This window comes from Ahaetulla prasina, chromosome 16 (assembly GCF_028640845.1).
Source record: "Ahaetulla prasina isolate Xishuangbanna chromosome 16, ASM2864084v1, whole genome shotgun sequence".
Classification (NCBI taxonomy): Eukaryota; Metazoa; Chordata; class Lepidosauria; order Squamata; family Colubridae; genus Ahaetulla; species Ahaetulla prasina.
The window spans coordinates 10,788,266-10,801,392 of record NC_080554.1 but is presented as its reverse complement, the minus strand read 5'-3'; the positions used below and the strand labels follow the sequence as shown (position 1 = coordinate 10,801,392).

Here is a 13,127-nt window from a genome sequence, read left to right as displayed (position 1 = left end):
TTAAAAAACACCTCCCTCTCTCAGTCCCTCACGAAAAGGGCGGCCTTGAAAGAAACCAGATACGTTAACGTATGGATTCAGAGGAACACATAGAACGGGTTCCAATCTCAGCTATTCATTTTCCAAAGCTGAAGAGAAATTATAATGGCAAGGAAAAGTCAGAACCTCAAGCAAGATGGTGGTTGAAGTTCTTTCTTCAAAAGGAAAGAGGCATTTGACTAAAAATGTGGGAATCTGGAACTTAACCCATCTTGGACAAGTTGTTGGCCAGTAGGGAGTAAGTAAGGGATTGGGGAAGAGATGGACGAAGCTTGAGAAGGCCCTTGTTGGTAGACAGTTCCCATCAAAGGACAAGATTCATGTCTACTTTGGCAAGAAACCGCCGTAAGGTTGGGTTAGGGTCCTTTTGACGAAACGGGCATCCCTGTTGCAGGTTCCTCAAGGTTCTAGAATGCTGGGGGGAGTTTTCTTTTTCTATCCTGCTGTCTTGGTGGGGGAGGGGGGAAGGGGTTCCTGTGTCTATGAGGAGCACCCAGAAATGTGCCATTCGCTCCTGGAAATCTTTAGCCCTTGGGCTGCCAAGTGTACAGTGTCCTTTGAACGATGGGAATCAGAAGGACCGATCTTCCTCATTCCGCCTTCCCCGTTAATTTTCCTATGAGTCAAATCCACATTCTTTGCTTTTTCTTTAAGCCCCTTTCTGCTTCTGAATTTATTTCTTCTCTTCCACCTCCTTTCTCCGTTACGTTTTTTCCCCCTCCTCTTCCCACCTACCTCACCCACTCCGAAGAGCAGGAAAATCCATACCGCTAAGAGAGCCTTGACCTGTTCTGAAGGACAGGAGAAGAAAGAATGTGGGGGGGAAGGAAGGAAGGGAAGGGAAGGGAAGGGAAGGGAAGGGAAGGGAAGGGAAGGAAGGAAGGAAGGAAGGAAGGAAGGAAGGAAGGAAGGAAGGAAGGAAGGAAGGAAGGAAGGAAGGAAGGAAGGAAGGAAAGCAGGCTGATTATAGCATGCTGGCTGGGGAAATTTTAAGAGTCGAACTCCACACATCTTAAAGGGATCAAGGTTGAGAAACATTAATCTGGTAGATGTTAAGGCTGAATAAAGTTTGGCTCAGGAGGCCTAGACATGTCTTCGAACCTCAATGATTTTAAGAAGACGGGAAGATTTAACTCGGTTTCCAAAGTTAAAAGTCCCTTAGGGAGATAAGCTTCCATAATGCCAACACATGCGTAGTAGCTATGGTCTTCAAGTTCTCAAGATGCCACACTTTCCTTGTTCCCTTGAGATGTCACCCTGTGTTGTGACTCCGGCTCCCGAGCCTGTCCTCATGGAGGAGGATGACTCTGAGAATGAAGGGGAGGAGCCGACAAGGCCTCCCTCTCCAGGTCCCTCCTTTCTAGCAACGCCTCAGGTGCCAGCTGAAGGCCAGGAAGAAGGCGTGTCGGAGCCCCCACAGACAGAGGGTGAGGAGGATCAATCCTGGATTGATCCCAGGCAGCGTCGGAAGGAGAAGCATGCACAGCAAAGGAAGAGGTGTGGCAGGCCCAGAGAGTGCTGAGTCACTGAGCCACACCCCACAGGGGATAAAAGCAGGTGGAGTTGCTCTGTAGCCCCTGTGACGGACAAAAACTGCAAAGCACGAACTTCGGATTGGTTGTTTTTGAGTTAAGGCCTGGACTGTGTGAAGGAATTATTCTGTGTACTCTTGGCTGCCCCGGCAATGGCCTACGGACGAGTGGACTCCCATCTCTGACAGTGATAAGGAATTTGGCAGGCATTTGAACTGTAGCTGCCAAGTTTTTTATCCACAAAGGAGATTCAGGTCGGTTGTAGAATAAATGACTGTTAGACGCTCGCTCCTGCGTTCTTCTGTGTGAGGTGGGGAGGGGGACAGAACACCCTGAGTAAATCGGACAACCACATTAAGAGAAGAAGGACAACCAAGCTGGATCCCAGTCTTGGTTTGAGAAAGGAAAGGAGGACAAGAATGGGGAGATCCCATCTCTGCGTGTTCCCCTTCATCGTTTTTTTTTAAAAAAACTCATCCCGTAGCTTGCCATTTCCCATCCTTTTTCTAACCTGCAGAATTCACTAGATGCTTGGCAGCACATGGAACCCTGTAGCGATGCTCTCTTGGGGAAAACATCTGTCCGTGGAGCGAAGCGATCCAGAAAAAAAAAAGAAAGAAAAAAGAAAAGAGAACTCACTTCTCTCTCTGTTTACCTTGTGTTTTTTTTTCTCCTCTTCTTTTCTTTCTCCTCTCTCTCTCTCTCTCTCTCTCTGTATTTCTTTGACTCTCTCCTCCTTCCGTCTGCTTCACGCCTTCCTTTCCCTCCTCATTGCTTCTTCTCCCTCCCTCCCATCCACCTTCCCCCCCTTCCTCCCCCTGCTCCTTTTCATCGTGCAGAACTGGTCTCTTCACGCCTGACCTCGCTTTCGAAGCCATAGTGAAAAAGCAAATGCAAAAACTGAAGGAGCCCTGTTTGAAGTGTGTGGACATGGTAGTGAGTGAGCTAACGTCCACCATCAGAAAGTGTAGCAACAAGGTAAAGATCCTATGAAGGAGGGAGAGAAAGCTACTTCCCTACCCCCTCCATTAAAAAAAAAATGCCATTTTGCAGATACACACACACAGAGAAACTGTCGTGTCCCACTCCTCCTCTGACGGCTGGGTCGGGGAAGTCCATATCAAGCGTGGCCGCAAAGCCTCTACAGCTTTGCCAAAGTTCTGTCAGAGTTCTCAGGGCAGGCAGGAGACCAGGATGTGACTTCAGCAATCCAAATTAGACTTTGCCTGACTCAAAGAATGCCAGAAAGCAGATCCTTTATATAGGCCATGGGGTGTGGCTCCTTGACACAGCACTTATCCAGGCCTGCCCCTCCCTTCCTTTTGCTGACGTCACCTTTCCATTCTCCGGAAGCGTGGATCTATCCACTGCATCGTTTCGTCCCCAGCTGCCGGCAATTCCAGCTCGTGGCTGGCTTCAGGCGCACATGCTATCGGGGGGAGGTTTGTTTGTTCAGTTTGTCCGGGCATGGTGCCAGGGCTGGGGGCTGGAGGCATGCCAGGACATTCTTCTGCACTATCAGTCTCTGGCTGAGATAGCAGGAGATGAGAGGGGCCCGGCTGCGGAGAGGGGGGCGAGCGAGGCACAACAGAAACCCACAAAATGTGTCCATGTGCCTTTTTTTTTTGGTTAGACCCAGGCTTCCTTAGAAAGCATACAGCACAATCTTAGTCCCGGCAAACCTCTTTTACTCGTAGGGCTGTGAATTATTGTCATTCCCAGTCTGAAAGGCTTCTCAAACAGTCTATCAGGGGAGTGTTTACAAACACCCACCTTATCTCCCTCGGAATGCTGCCAGGGAACTAATTGCCACACGCAAGGCAAGACCAAACTTAGCACAGAGTCAAGCAGAGCTTTTCCAGAGCTTTTACCGACCAGATGAACTAATTGCTTCCTGCAAAAGTTCACATCCCATTCGTTCTTCCTTTTATTTCTTAAGGGAGGGGCCAATCATCTCCAAGCCTTACTCCCAAGTCGACCCTGTTTCCTTAATTGTTCCTGTCTCCTGGCAGCTCTGCACATGTGCACACTGGGAACAGGCTCCTGTTGTTCTTCTGCCTTGCTGATGTCAGACTCTGGAGACTCCGGAGGCAGCAAAGAACTACCAGATGGCCTTGGCTCCCTCTCTGCCTCCGACACAGAGCCCTCACCCGAGCCTTCCCCAGACTCCAGGACCGGCCCACGTTCCTCCCCAACCTCCTTGCTGTCTGAATCTGCTGCCAGCTCTGCTGGCCGCTGGCAGGCCACAACAGGGATGATGGGGGTGAAGATGCTTGTTGGGCCATAAGTAGACAGGTTCTAGCTCTGAAGGACAATGGAGAAGATGGTTGGTTTTCTATCTTCTCTTTCTTCTGAGTGCTTCAAAGTCCTGGGGTGGCCACTCAATGAGAAAAGTAGTCTGAGATGTTCTTAAAATGTCCTACTTGCCATCTGGAGCAAACTCTTGGTCTCAGGTTCTCAGTCATTCAGGTCATGGTTGTCTCAAAGATGCTTTTTCAGGAGGCAACTGGACTTTCTTGGTTTTTCTTGGAAGACATTTCACTTCTCATCCAAGAAGCTTCTTCAGCTCTGGCGTAGCTAAATGTCTATGGAGATGCTCAGCCATCCAGGTTATGGTTGTCCCAAAGGTATTTTTTCAAGAAGCAACTGGACTTTCTTGTTTTTTCTTTGAAGAGGTTTTGCTTCTCACCCAAGAAGCTTCTTCAGTTCTGGCGTAGCTAAATGTCTATGGAGATCCTCAGCCATCCAGGTCACGGTTGTCCAAAGGTATTTTTTCAAGAGGCAACTGGACTTTCTTGTTTTTTCTTTGAAGAGGTTTTGCTTCTCACCCAAGAAGCTTCTTCAGTTCTGGCGTAGCTAAATGTCTATGGAGATCTTCAGCCATCCAGGTCACGGTTGTCCCAAAGGTATTTTTTCAAGAAGCAACTGGACTTTCTTGGTTTTTCCTTGAAGAGGTTTCGCTTCTCACCCAAGAAGCTTCTTCAGTTCAGGTCTAAGCAGGGTTTCATCCTGATGCCCGAAAACGACAACATCCATTTTTTTCCAGTTTTCTTCTTGTTGGCGCCCATCTGAACTTTTATTTCTTTCAAAACCTCATTTCTTAACCCTTCTTCTCCTCGGATTGGCATTCCATCAATTTACAAAAACAAAACAAAACATCCCACGTGAAATAGGAGAGAATCACAATCACCAAACACTATTTCAATTCTATTCCAAAAAAAAACCCGCAATTCAGGGTCTACGTTAAGGGGGTACAGTTCTTAGGACATCTGGACACCATTAGATGGCGCCACACGTCTCTTGAATATGGCTCCTTGGCTCTCTCGATTTACCCAGCGAACAGAACCACAGGAACCAACTTCGAATTCTCAAGTTTTGACTTTTTGGTTGAGACCAAAAACCTCGAACGGTTACGACGGCGCAGCTTCTCGGGTGTATTTCAAGACTGGATCTAGGCAGGGCGAGGAAGACTTTTGGGCGGAACCAAGAATGAGACAAGAAAAGGATGAGCTAACATCCTTATCTGAAGAAAATACGGATGCGTGTTTGGATGCAACAGCAAAAGGGCAGGTCAGGCTTGGCGAAGCTTTGTTGCTCTTCGCTTAAAACAATAGCCCACAAAAAGGATTCCTGGGCGATTAAAGGATGAACTTTTGTTTCCTTTCTCAATTCCTGCCTCAGGGAATTCCTTCCTATTGGCAACTTCCCTCGGACGATGGAGGGAAGCCACCCTACTGGCTCTTCCTTTCTCTCTTTCTCTCTCTCTCTCTAGCTTTTTTTCCCCCCTGTCTTTTGAAGAGTTGCTTGAAAAGTCTTCAGTTTGAAAAACTGCACCAGGCGCAGATTTCAGCAGCTGCAGCTACCCGAAACTCAGCTCCCGAAACCGAAAAATGACATTGGAAGGAAAATATATTCTGTTATTTTCCTGTTTTTTAGTCTTCTGCAGACAAGAGCCTCCTTCGAGCGTCTGCATCTGATGGAGGTGAAGATAGAAATGAGGAAGGAGAAAGTTCCCTAACAGGGAGGACAATTAACTCGCGGAACAAAAGTTGCCTTCAGAAGTTGCGGACGCTTCATCACTGGAGGTTTTGAAGAAGAGACTGGACAACCATTTGCCCAGAAGGGTATAGGGTCTCCCGTTCGAACAGGGGGAAGACCTCCGAGGTCCCTTCCAGCTAGGAGACTGGAGACTAAAACATGTTGAAGCTCTATTCTGGTTGCTTGATTGAACCAGTAGAACGGTTTGCCTTCGAAAGTTATGGGTATTCCATCATTGGAGGCTTTTAAGAAGAGATTAGACAGCCACCTGTCTGGAATGGTTTAGGGTCTCCTGCTTGAGCAGGGGGTTGGACTAGAAGACCTCCAAGGTCCCTTCCAACTCTATCATTCTGTTTTCTAATGTACAGAAGGACTAGTGGTGACATGATAACAGCAGCCTAATATTTGAGAAGAGCGGGGTCAGCTGCAAAATATCAGAAAGGCAACACAAGAAGCAACGTAGAAGTAAGGAAAAATTTCCTGACAGTGAGAAGAATTAACCAGTGGAACAGCTTTGCCACCAGAAGTTGTGGATGCTCTTATCACTGGAGGCTTTTAAAAAAAGACTGGACAGCCATCTGTCTGGAATGGTCTAGGGTCTCCTGCTTGAGCAGCGGGCTGGACTAGAAAACCTCCAAGGGTCCCTTCAACTCTGTTATTGTGTTGTGCAAAGTGAGAATTGAATCCAGAATTTCTATCGCTAAAGCAAGGCAGCTGTTCAGTGAATCATGCCTGAATTGTTATTAACTGAATCACACGGTCATTAACAAAGACAGCTTCCCCCCCATTGACTTTCTTTGCTTGTAAGAAGGTCGCATATGGCAATCACTTGACCCCGGGACGCTGCAACCATAGTAGATACATGCCAGCTGTCAAACTCCCAAATTTTGACAGCAGTAGCATTTAGACTTATATACCGCTACAGCCCTCTCTGAGCGGTTTTACAGAGTCAGCCTCTGACCCCTAACAATCTGGGTCCTCATTTTACCCACCTCGGAAGGATGGAAGGCTGAGTCAACTTTGAGTTGGTCAGAATCGAACTGCTGGCAGTCAGCAGAATTAGCTTGCAATACTGCATTTTAACCACCGTGCCATCACGGTAGGTAGGTAGGTAGGTAGATAGATAGATAGATAGATATTGGACAGAGAGAGAAAGAGAGAGAGAGAGACAGACAGACAGACAGACAGACAGATAGACAGACAGACCAATATCAATAGACTTATATACCGCTTCACAGGGCTTTTACAGGTCTCGCTAAGCAATTTTACAGAGTCAGCCTCTTGCCCCCCAACAATCTGGATCCTCATTTTAACCACCTCAGAAGGATGGAAGGCTGAGTCAACTTTGAGTTGGTCAGAATCGAACTGCTGGCAGTCAGCAGAATTAGCTTGCAATACTGCATTTTAACCACCGTGCCACCACAGTAGATAGGTAGGTAGGTAGGTAGGTAGGTAGGTAGGTAGGTAGGTAGGTAGGTAGATAGATAGATAGATAGATAGATAGATAGATAGATAGATAGATAGATAGATAGATAGATAGATAGATAGATAGATATTGGACATAGAGAGAGAGAGACAGAGACAGAGACAGAGAGACAGACAGAGAGACAGAGAGACAGTCAGACGGACCAATAGCATATACTGCTTCACAGGGCTTTTACAGCTCTCTCTAAGCGGTTTACAGCGTCAGCCTCTTGCCCCCAACAATCTGGGTCCTCATTTTACCAACCTCAGAAGGATGGAAGTCTGAGTCAACCTTTAGCCAGAGAGGATCAAACTCCTGGCAGTGGGCAGAATTAACCTCCAATTCTGCATTCTAACCTCTATTCCACCACGGCTCCTAATACAACATCCGATCAGCTACAGCAATAGCAGAATAGCCCTTAGACTTTATATATCGCTTCACAGTGCTTTTACAGCCTTCTCTAAGCAGTTTGCAGAGTCATCCTCTTGCCCCCAACAATCTGGGTCCTCGTCTACCGAACAATGGAAGGCCGGAAGGCCGAGTCAACCATGATCATGTGAAGATGGGGATGCTGCAGTGAAATATGTGGCGACATCTCACTTTTTTCAGTGCCGTCGTGACTTCAAAACGGACACCAAAATGACCGGTTGCAAATCGAGGACTCCCTGCATCGGGGATGAATGAAAACTGGAGCTGTTTAAACAGCACTTTCACGTGGTTTTTTTTTTCCTCTTCTCTTCCCGACAAGGGCTTTCTGCTCCCCAAATTCCTCAACGGTGAACTCATTTCAGGCAAAACCCGCCTCGTGGCTGCAAAAAAAAAAAGAAAAAGAAAAAGAAAAAAAACGTTTTAAAAATCCTGCATTTGAGAGGAGGAGGGGGGGGGGAAGGAAAATCATTCCTAAGAATTTGCTAAACGAGACAGGAAATAGATCCATCTGTTTTTTCCAAGAGTCCCTGTGTGGGTGTCGGTGAAGAATGGAGAAGAGATGACAGATCTGCCTGAAAGAGAAATCAAAATTTTTGGGAGAAGGAGGGGTGGAACAGAGGCCAACGTGGCCTCGGAAGGAATATAGAAAGGATCTCAAGAATCTCTCTCTATAATAGCGAAATCATGAAATCTCCAGAACCGTAAAAGCTACAAACTTGAAATTTGGCACATACGTTCCTCTTGGCTTCCAGGTGCTTGCTAAGAAAGGATTGTTTGAAATGACCATCCGATCATTAGTATTTTGTATACAGTATTATATTAACACCGGGGTGAAATGCTACCGATTCGGGCGAACCGGTAATAAATAAAATGCTACCGGTTCGGGCGAACCAGTACTTCCGACGATCAGCTGTGCCGCGTGATTTATATTCGCTAGAAAACAGGAAATCCTGCTTTCTGGTGAATCTAAATCGCGTGGCACAGCTGTTCCCCACCCCTCGCTGTTCTACTTACCTTTGCAGACTAAGAAAAAGCTTCCTAATCCTCCTTTTTCGGCGCTGCACAGTAGCACCTGTGGTGCGCATGTGCACGAAGCGTGCGTTTGGCTTGCACCGCGCATGCACGCATGAAGCGAACCAGTAGCGAAGTGAACCGGTAGCAGACTTCAGAGCATTTCACCCCTGATTAACATGCTCTGATGCTAAGAAGTTAGGCATTCTACTCCCCCTCCCCACTTGAAAAGAACTCTGTTCCAACTGCCAGTTGCCTCACGTTCCATTATTACCTCAGTTCAAGCTGGCAGACGTTCCACTCCTTCGCTCAGGAGGGGTCTGGGGCTCCTTACAGTACTAAATGTTGCTGCCTGACCAAAATGTCTACGCCTTCCACTTACGAATCGCCACCCAATCACATAGTTTCGTAGCGAAGCACAGGTATCCAGCTAGTATAAGGATAGAATCAAGATCACACCAAGTGTTAATATCACTTTATAATGCTTTGGTAAGGCCACACTTCGAATACTGCGTCCAGTTCTGGTCATCGCAACATAAAAAAAAGATGTTGAGACTCTGGAAAGACTACAGAGAAGAGCAACCAAGATGATTAGGGGAAGTGAAGGCTAAAGTGTATGAAGGATGTCTACGAAGATTCTCAGTCATAATTCCCTCAAAGGTGCTTTTTTCAAGAGGACGTTTCGCTTCTCATCCAAGAACTATTTACTGAATCTGCACTACTATTAATCGTTTCATAGTTCCCATCACCAATCTCTTTTCACTTATGACTGTATGACTATAACTTGTTGCTGGCAATCCTTATGATTTATATTGATATATTGACCATCAATTGTGTTGTAAATGTTGTACCTTGATGAAGGTATCTTTTCTTTTATGTACACTGAGAGCATATGCACCAAGACAAATTCCTTGTGTGTCCAATCACACTTGGCCAATAAAAAATTCTATTCTATTCTATTCTATTCTAAGAAGCGTCTTCAGTTCGCTTCTCATCCAGAGCTGAAGGAGATTCTTGGATGAGAAGTGAAACGTCTTCCAAGAAAAACCAGAAACTAAAATTGCCTCTTGAAAAAAACACCTTTTGGACATATGAAGGATGGTTGCAGCAACTGGTGTGTCTAGTTTGATGAAAAGAAGGAATAGGGGAGACATGAAAGCAGCCCTCCAATACCTCAGGGGCTGCCCCAAAGATGAGGGAGTCAAGCTATTCTCCAAAGCACCTGAAGGCAGGACAAGAAGCAATGGATGGAAACTAACCAAGGAGAAAAGCAACCTGGAACTGAGGAAAAATTTCCTGTCAGCGAGAACAATAAACCAGCGGAACGGCTTCCCTCCAGAAGTTGAGGGTGCTTCCAACATTGGAAGTTTTCAAAAAGAGATTGGACAAGCATTTGTCTGAAATTTGTCTAGGGTTTCCTGCCTGAGCAGCGGGATTGGACTAGAAGACCTCTGTCGTGTCCCATTCCTCCGCTGACGGCCAGGTCAGGGAAATCCGAATCAGGCGTGCCTCTGCAGCTCTGCCAAAGTCCTAGCAAAGTCCTCAGGGCAGGCAGGAGACCAGAAAGTGACTTCAGCAAGATATGTTTAGACTTTGCCTGACTCAGAGAATGCCAGAAAGCAGATCCTTTATATAGGCCATGGGGTGTGGCTCCATGACTCAGCACTTATCCAGGCCTGCCCCTCCCTTCCTTCTGTTGCCTCCGCCTATCAAGTCTTCTGACGCGAGGGTCACTCCAGTCTGCAGCTGTTGGCAATTGACCTCCCTCAGGCTCACATGCTGTGGAGGAGGGGGAGGGGTCTAGTTGCTCCGTTTGCCTGGGCATGGAGCCAGAGCTGGGGGCTGGAGATACTTCCTCCTCTTCAGCCTGTCTGGGCATGGAGCCAGGGCTGGGGCCGGGAGGCATACTAGGACATTCCTCCGTGTTCGGAAGCAGATAAGAAGGCCCCGGCTGTGGTGAGATCGGACGAGACACAACAACCTCCCAGGTCCCTTCCAGCTCTAATATAAAAGCATCCTGGCCCTCTCGAAGCAAGGAAAAATATGAGGGCGCTTGGGAAATGAGGTTGGGTTTGGGAGGCAATCAAGAACGATAGGACATGTAGTCCAAGCCAGTGAAGCATGAACTTGGGTAAAGGATGATATCTGTTGTGGTGGAGTTTTGCTCTCGCTCTCTAGAATTCACCAATTTCATTTCCCTGGCATCGGGACCCCTGGCAGCCATTTTCTATGTTCGCACAGGGTATTAAGCCACAAACTAACCAACAAGCCACATGCTAGGGCTCTTTTCCACGGCTTCTTTCACGTGTGAGTCAGATCTGGCGTTATGTCCGGGAGCAAAGCATGTCAGCATCATGCCCAGGGTTGAAATGCTCTCGGTTCGGACCGGATCGCGTGATCCGGTAGCGATGGGGGCGGGTAGTTTGGAGAACCGGTAGCAAAAATCCATGCCCTCCCCCCCCACCGCCCACGCCTCGCTGTTCCTCTTCTCTGTCCCTGAAGCTCTTGGTGATGATATAGCTGCAAACAGCCTTAAATGACTGCTGCAGTGCTTCAAAGGGCCGCACTACAGCTGATCAGCACTGTAGGTGGCTAGTAGACCGGTGCCTCTATTTTTAAAGAACGTAGACCGGTGTGCTCCCAAAAAAAGGCAATTAGTAGACCAGTGCCTCTATTTTTAAAGAAGGTAGACCAGTGCGCTTCCAAAAAAAGGCAATTAGTAGTCCGGTGCCTCTATTTTTAAAGAAGGTGGACCGGTGCGCTCCCAAAAAATGGCAATTAGTAGACCGATGCCTCTATTTTTAAAGAAGGCAGACCGGTGTGCTCCCCAAAACAAGGCAATTACTAGACTGGTGCCTCTATTTTTAAAGAAGGTAGACCGGTGTGCTCCCAAGTTTTGTATATTTCGTTTATTATTTTTATTATTTATTATTATTGGCCATGCCCATTCAGTCACCTGACCACCAAGCCACGCCCACTGGGTCACCTGAACCACCAAGCCACGCCCACAAATTAAGCCACGCCCACAGAACCGGTAGGGAAAATGTTTAGATTTCACCCCTGATCATGCCTACCATGAAATCCTAATTCCAAGTCAGGGTTAGGATCCCCCCTGGATCGTGGCCATGGATAGGAAGAGGTGGGGGCGACCGGGTTGCATCAATTCCATCTATCTGGAGATGTAGGTTAGTGGTGGATCAGGGGATCTGACAAGCCATAGTTTGCAGGGAAAGGCATCTTCCTCTGGGATCACGGTTAGAAAGATTTAGGAGCCAGAAACAGGGTGTCCCTTGAGGCTGAATTTGACGACACCCCTAATTTTAAGGCATCCGCCAGTCCCCTCCTCCGGTTTGCCCGTTCAAAAGGATGGCATTTTCTGGGTGCTGCTTATCTTACAGCCCCCTCTCCCCTCCCCTTTGCACCCCAATGCATGATCCTTTTTTGGGGGGGTCGGGGTGGGTAGGGAAACAGATGTATCTGTATCGTGAGTGGCTCGTGGCCCCACCCGTGTCCTTGTCGTGCATGTCCTCGCTTTCCCACAACGTTGGATGCTTCTCCCCCCTCCCCCGCATGAGACGCGCCAAATGGCGATGGTCAAAACGTGGCATAAACTGGTGGGGGGGGTTACTTTTTTTTGCAATTTTTTTTTAGAGGTGCGGGTGGGAGAGGAATGGAGTGGGGTCTGTTTTGGGTGAGAAGAGTTGGGAAGATGTTTTCCAATTCCCAAACTGGGTTTGGTTTATTGATTTGGTTTTCGCTGTCTCCACCTTGGCTGTTTGAAGACGTGCGGACTTCAACTCCCAGAATCCCCCAGCCCGCTGAATTCTGGGCGTCGAAGTCCAGACACCTTCCAGGGGGGCCGAGGTCGAGAAACACTGCTTCGCAACAACAGCAAACGTCCAAACATTGTAAATAGTCTCCTCACCCCTTGTTAAATGATGGTTAAGGATGGCGTCCTTGTTAAACCCACCCAGAGTCTTCTGAAGGGCTGGCTATCGTTAATTCCATAAAATTAAATTTTAAAAAAATCAAAATGTGTTTGGATGTACTCCGTAACTCATATTCAGCATCGTCCTCCTGGCAAGGAAGAAGTTGCGGTCGGCGTCGCCCCAAGCCATGGTTCCTTGAAACATGGTTGATTGGCTAAGGCCCGGTTGGCCAGACGCCCTCCACCTACTGATTCCTTAAGCCATGATTTGCAAGCCACCATGGATGTATTTGTCCTCTATTGAAAAGAGAGCCCAGTGTGATTGAAAGCAGGCTTATACAATGTGCCTTAAGGAAGTACTTCCAAACTTGGTTGAACGTTGGAAAACATCTTCACAGCTTGCTTGCTTTTTTCCATATTCTTCCCTCGTGCTTTCTCACGCTCCCCAACAATGTTGGCCAGATATTCCTGGAGGGTGTCGGGGTATGTTTTCCACCATCTTCTTCTCTGTCTGGACATTCTTCCTTCTCCATTTTTTCCTCCCCATACAGCTAAGCCAATATCCCCACCTGCGAGAGGAGATGGAACGTATCGTGACCACCCACATCCGGGACAGAGAAGGAAAGACCAAAGACCAGGTAGGTTCTATCTTAGCGGTCACCAACTGGTGGTCTGCGAGAAAATG

General features: G+C 47.5%; 1 protein-coding gene across 8 annotated transcripts in view; it reads left to right on the top strand.

Moving 5' to 3' along the window:
- The window catches only part of DNM1 (dynamin 1), a 134,185-nt gene that overhangs the window by 36,236 nt on the left and 84,822 nt on the right, over positions 1–13,127 (top strand). For 6 of the 8 annotated variants that reach the window (XR_009152327.1, XR_009152325.1, XR_009152326.1 and 3 more), the window contains exon 11: positions 12,994–13,080. Coding sequence is in view for 5 of the 8 variants with exons in the window: in XM_058159600.1 (XP_058015583.1) it covers positions 12,994–13,080 (87 nt within the window). In the remaining 3 variants the exon portion in view is untranslated. Of the gene's footprint in view, positions 1–2,410; positions 2,550–12,993; positions 13,081–13,127 lie in introns of all 8 variants that reach the window. The other 2 variants (XM_058159597.1, XM_058159601.1) reach the window with 1 other exon arrangement.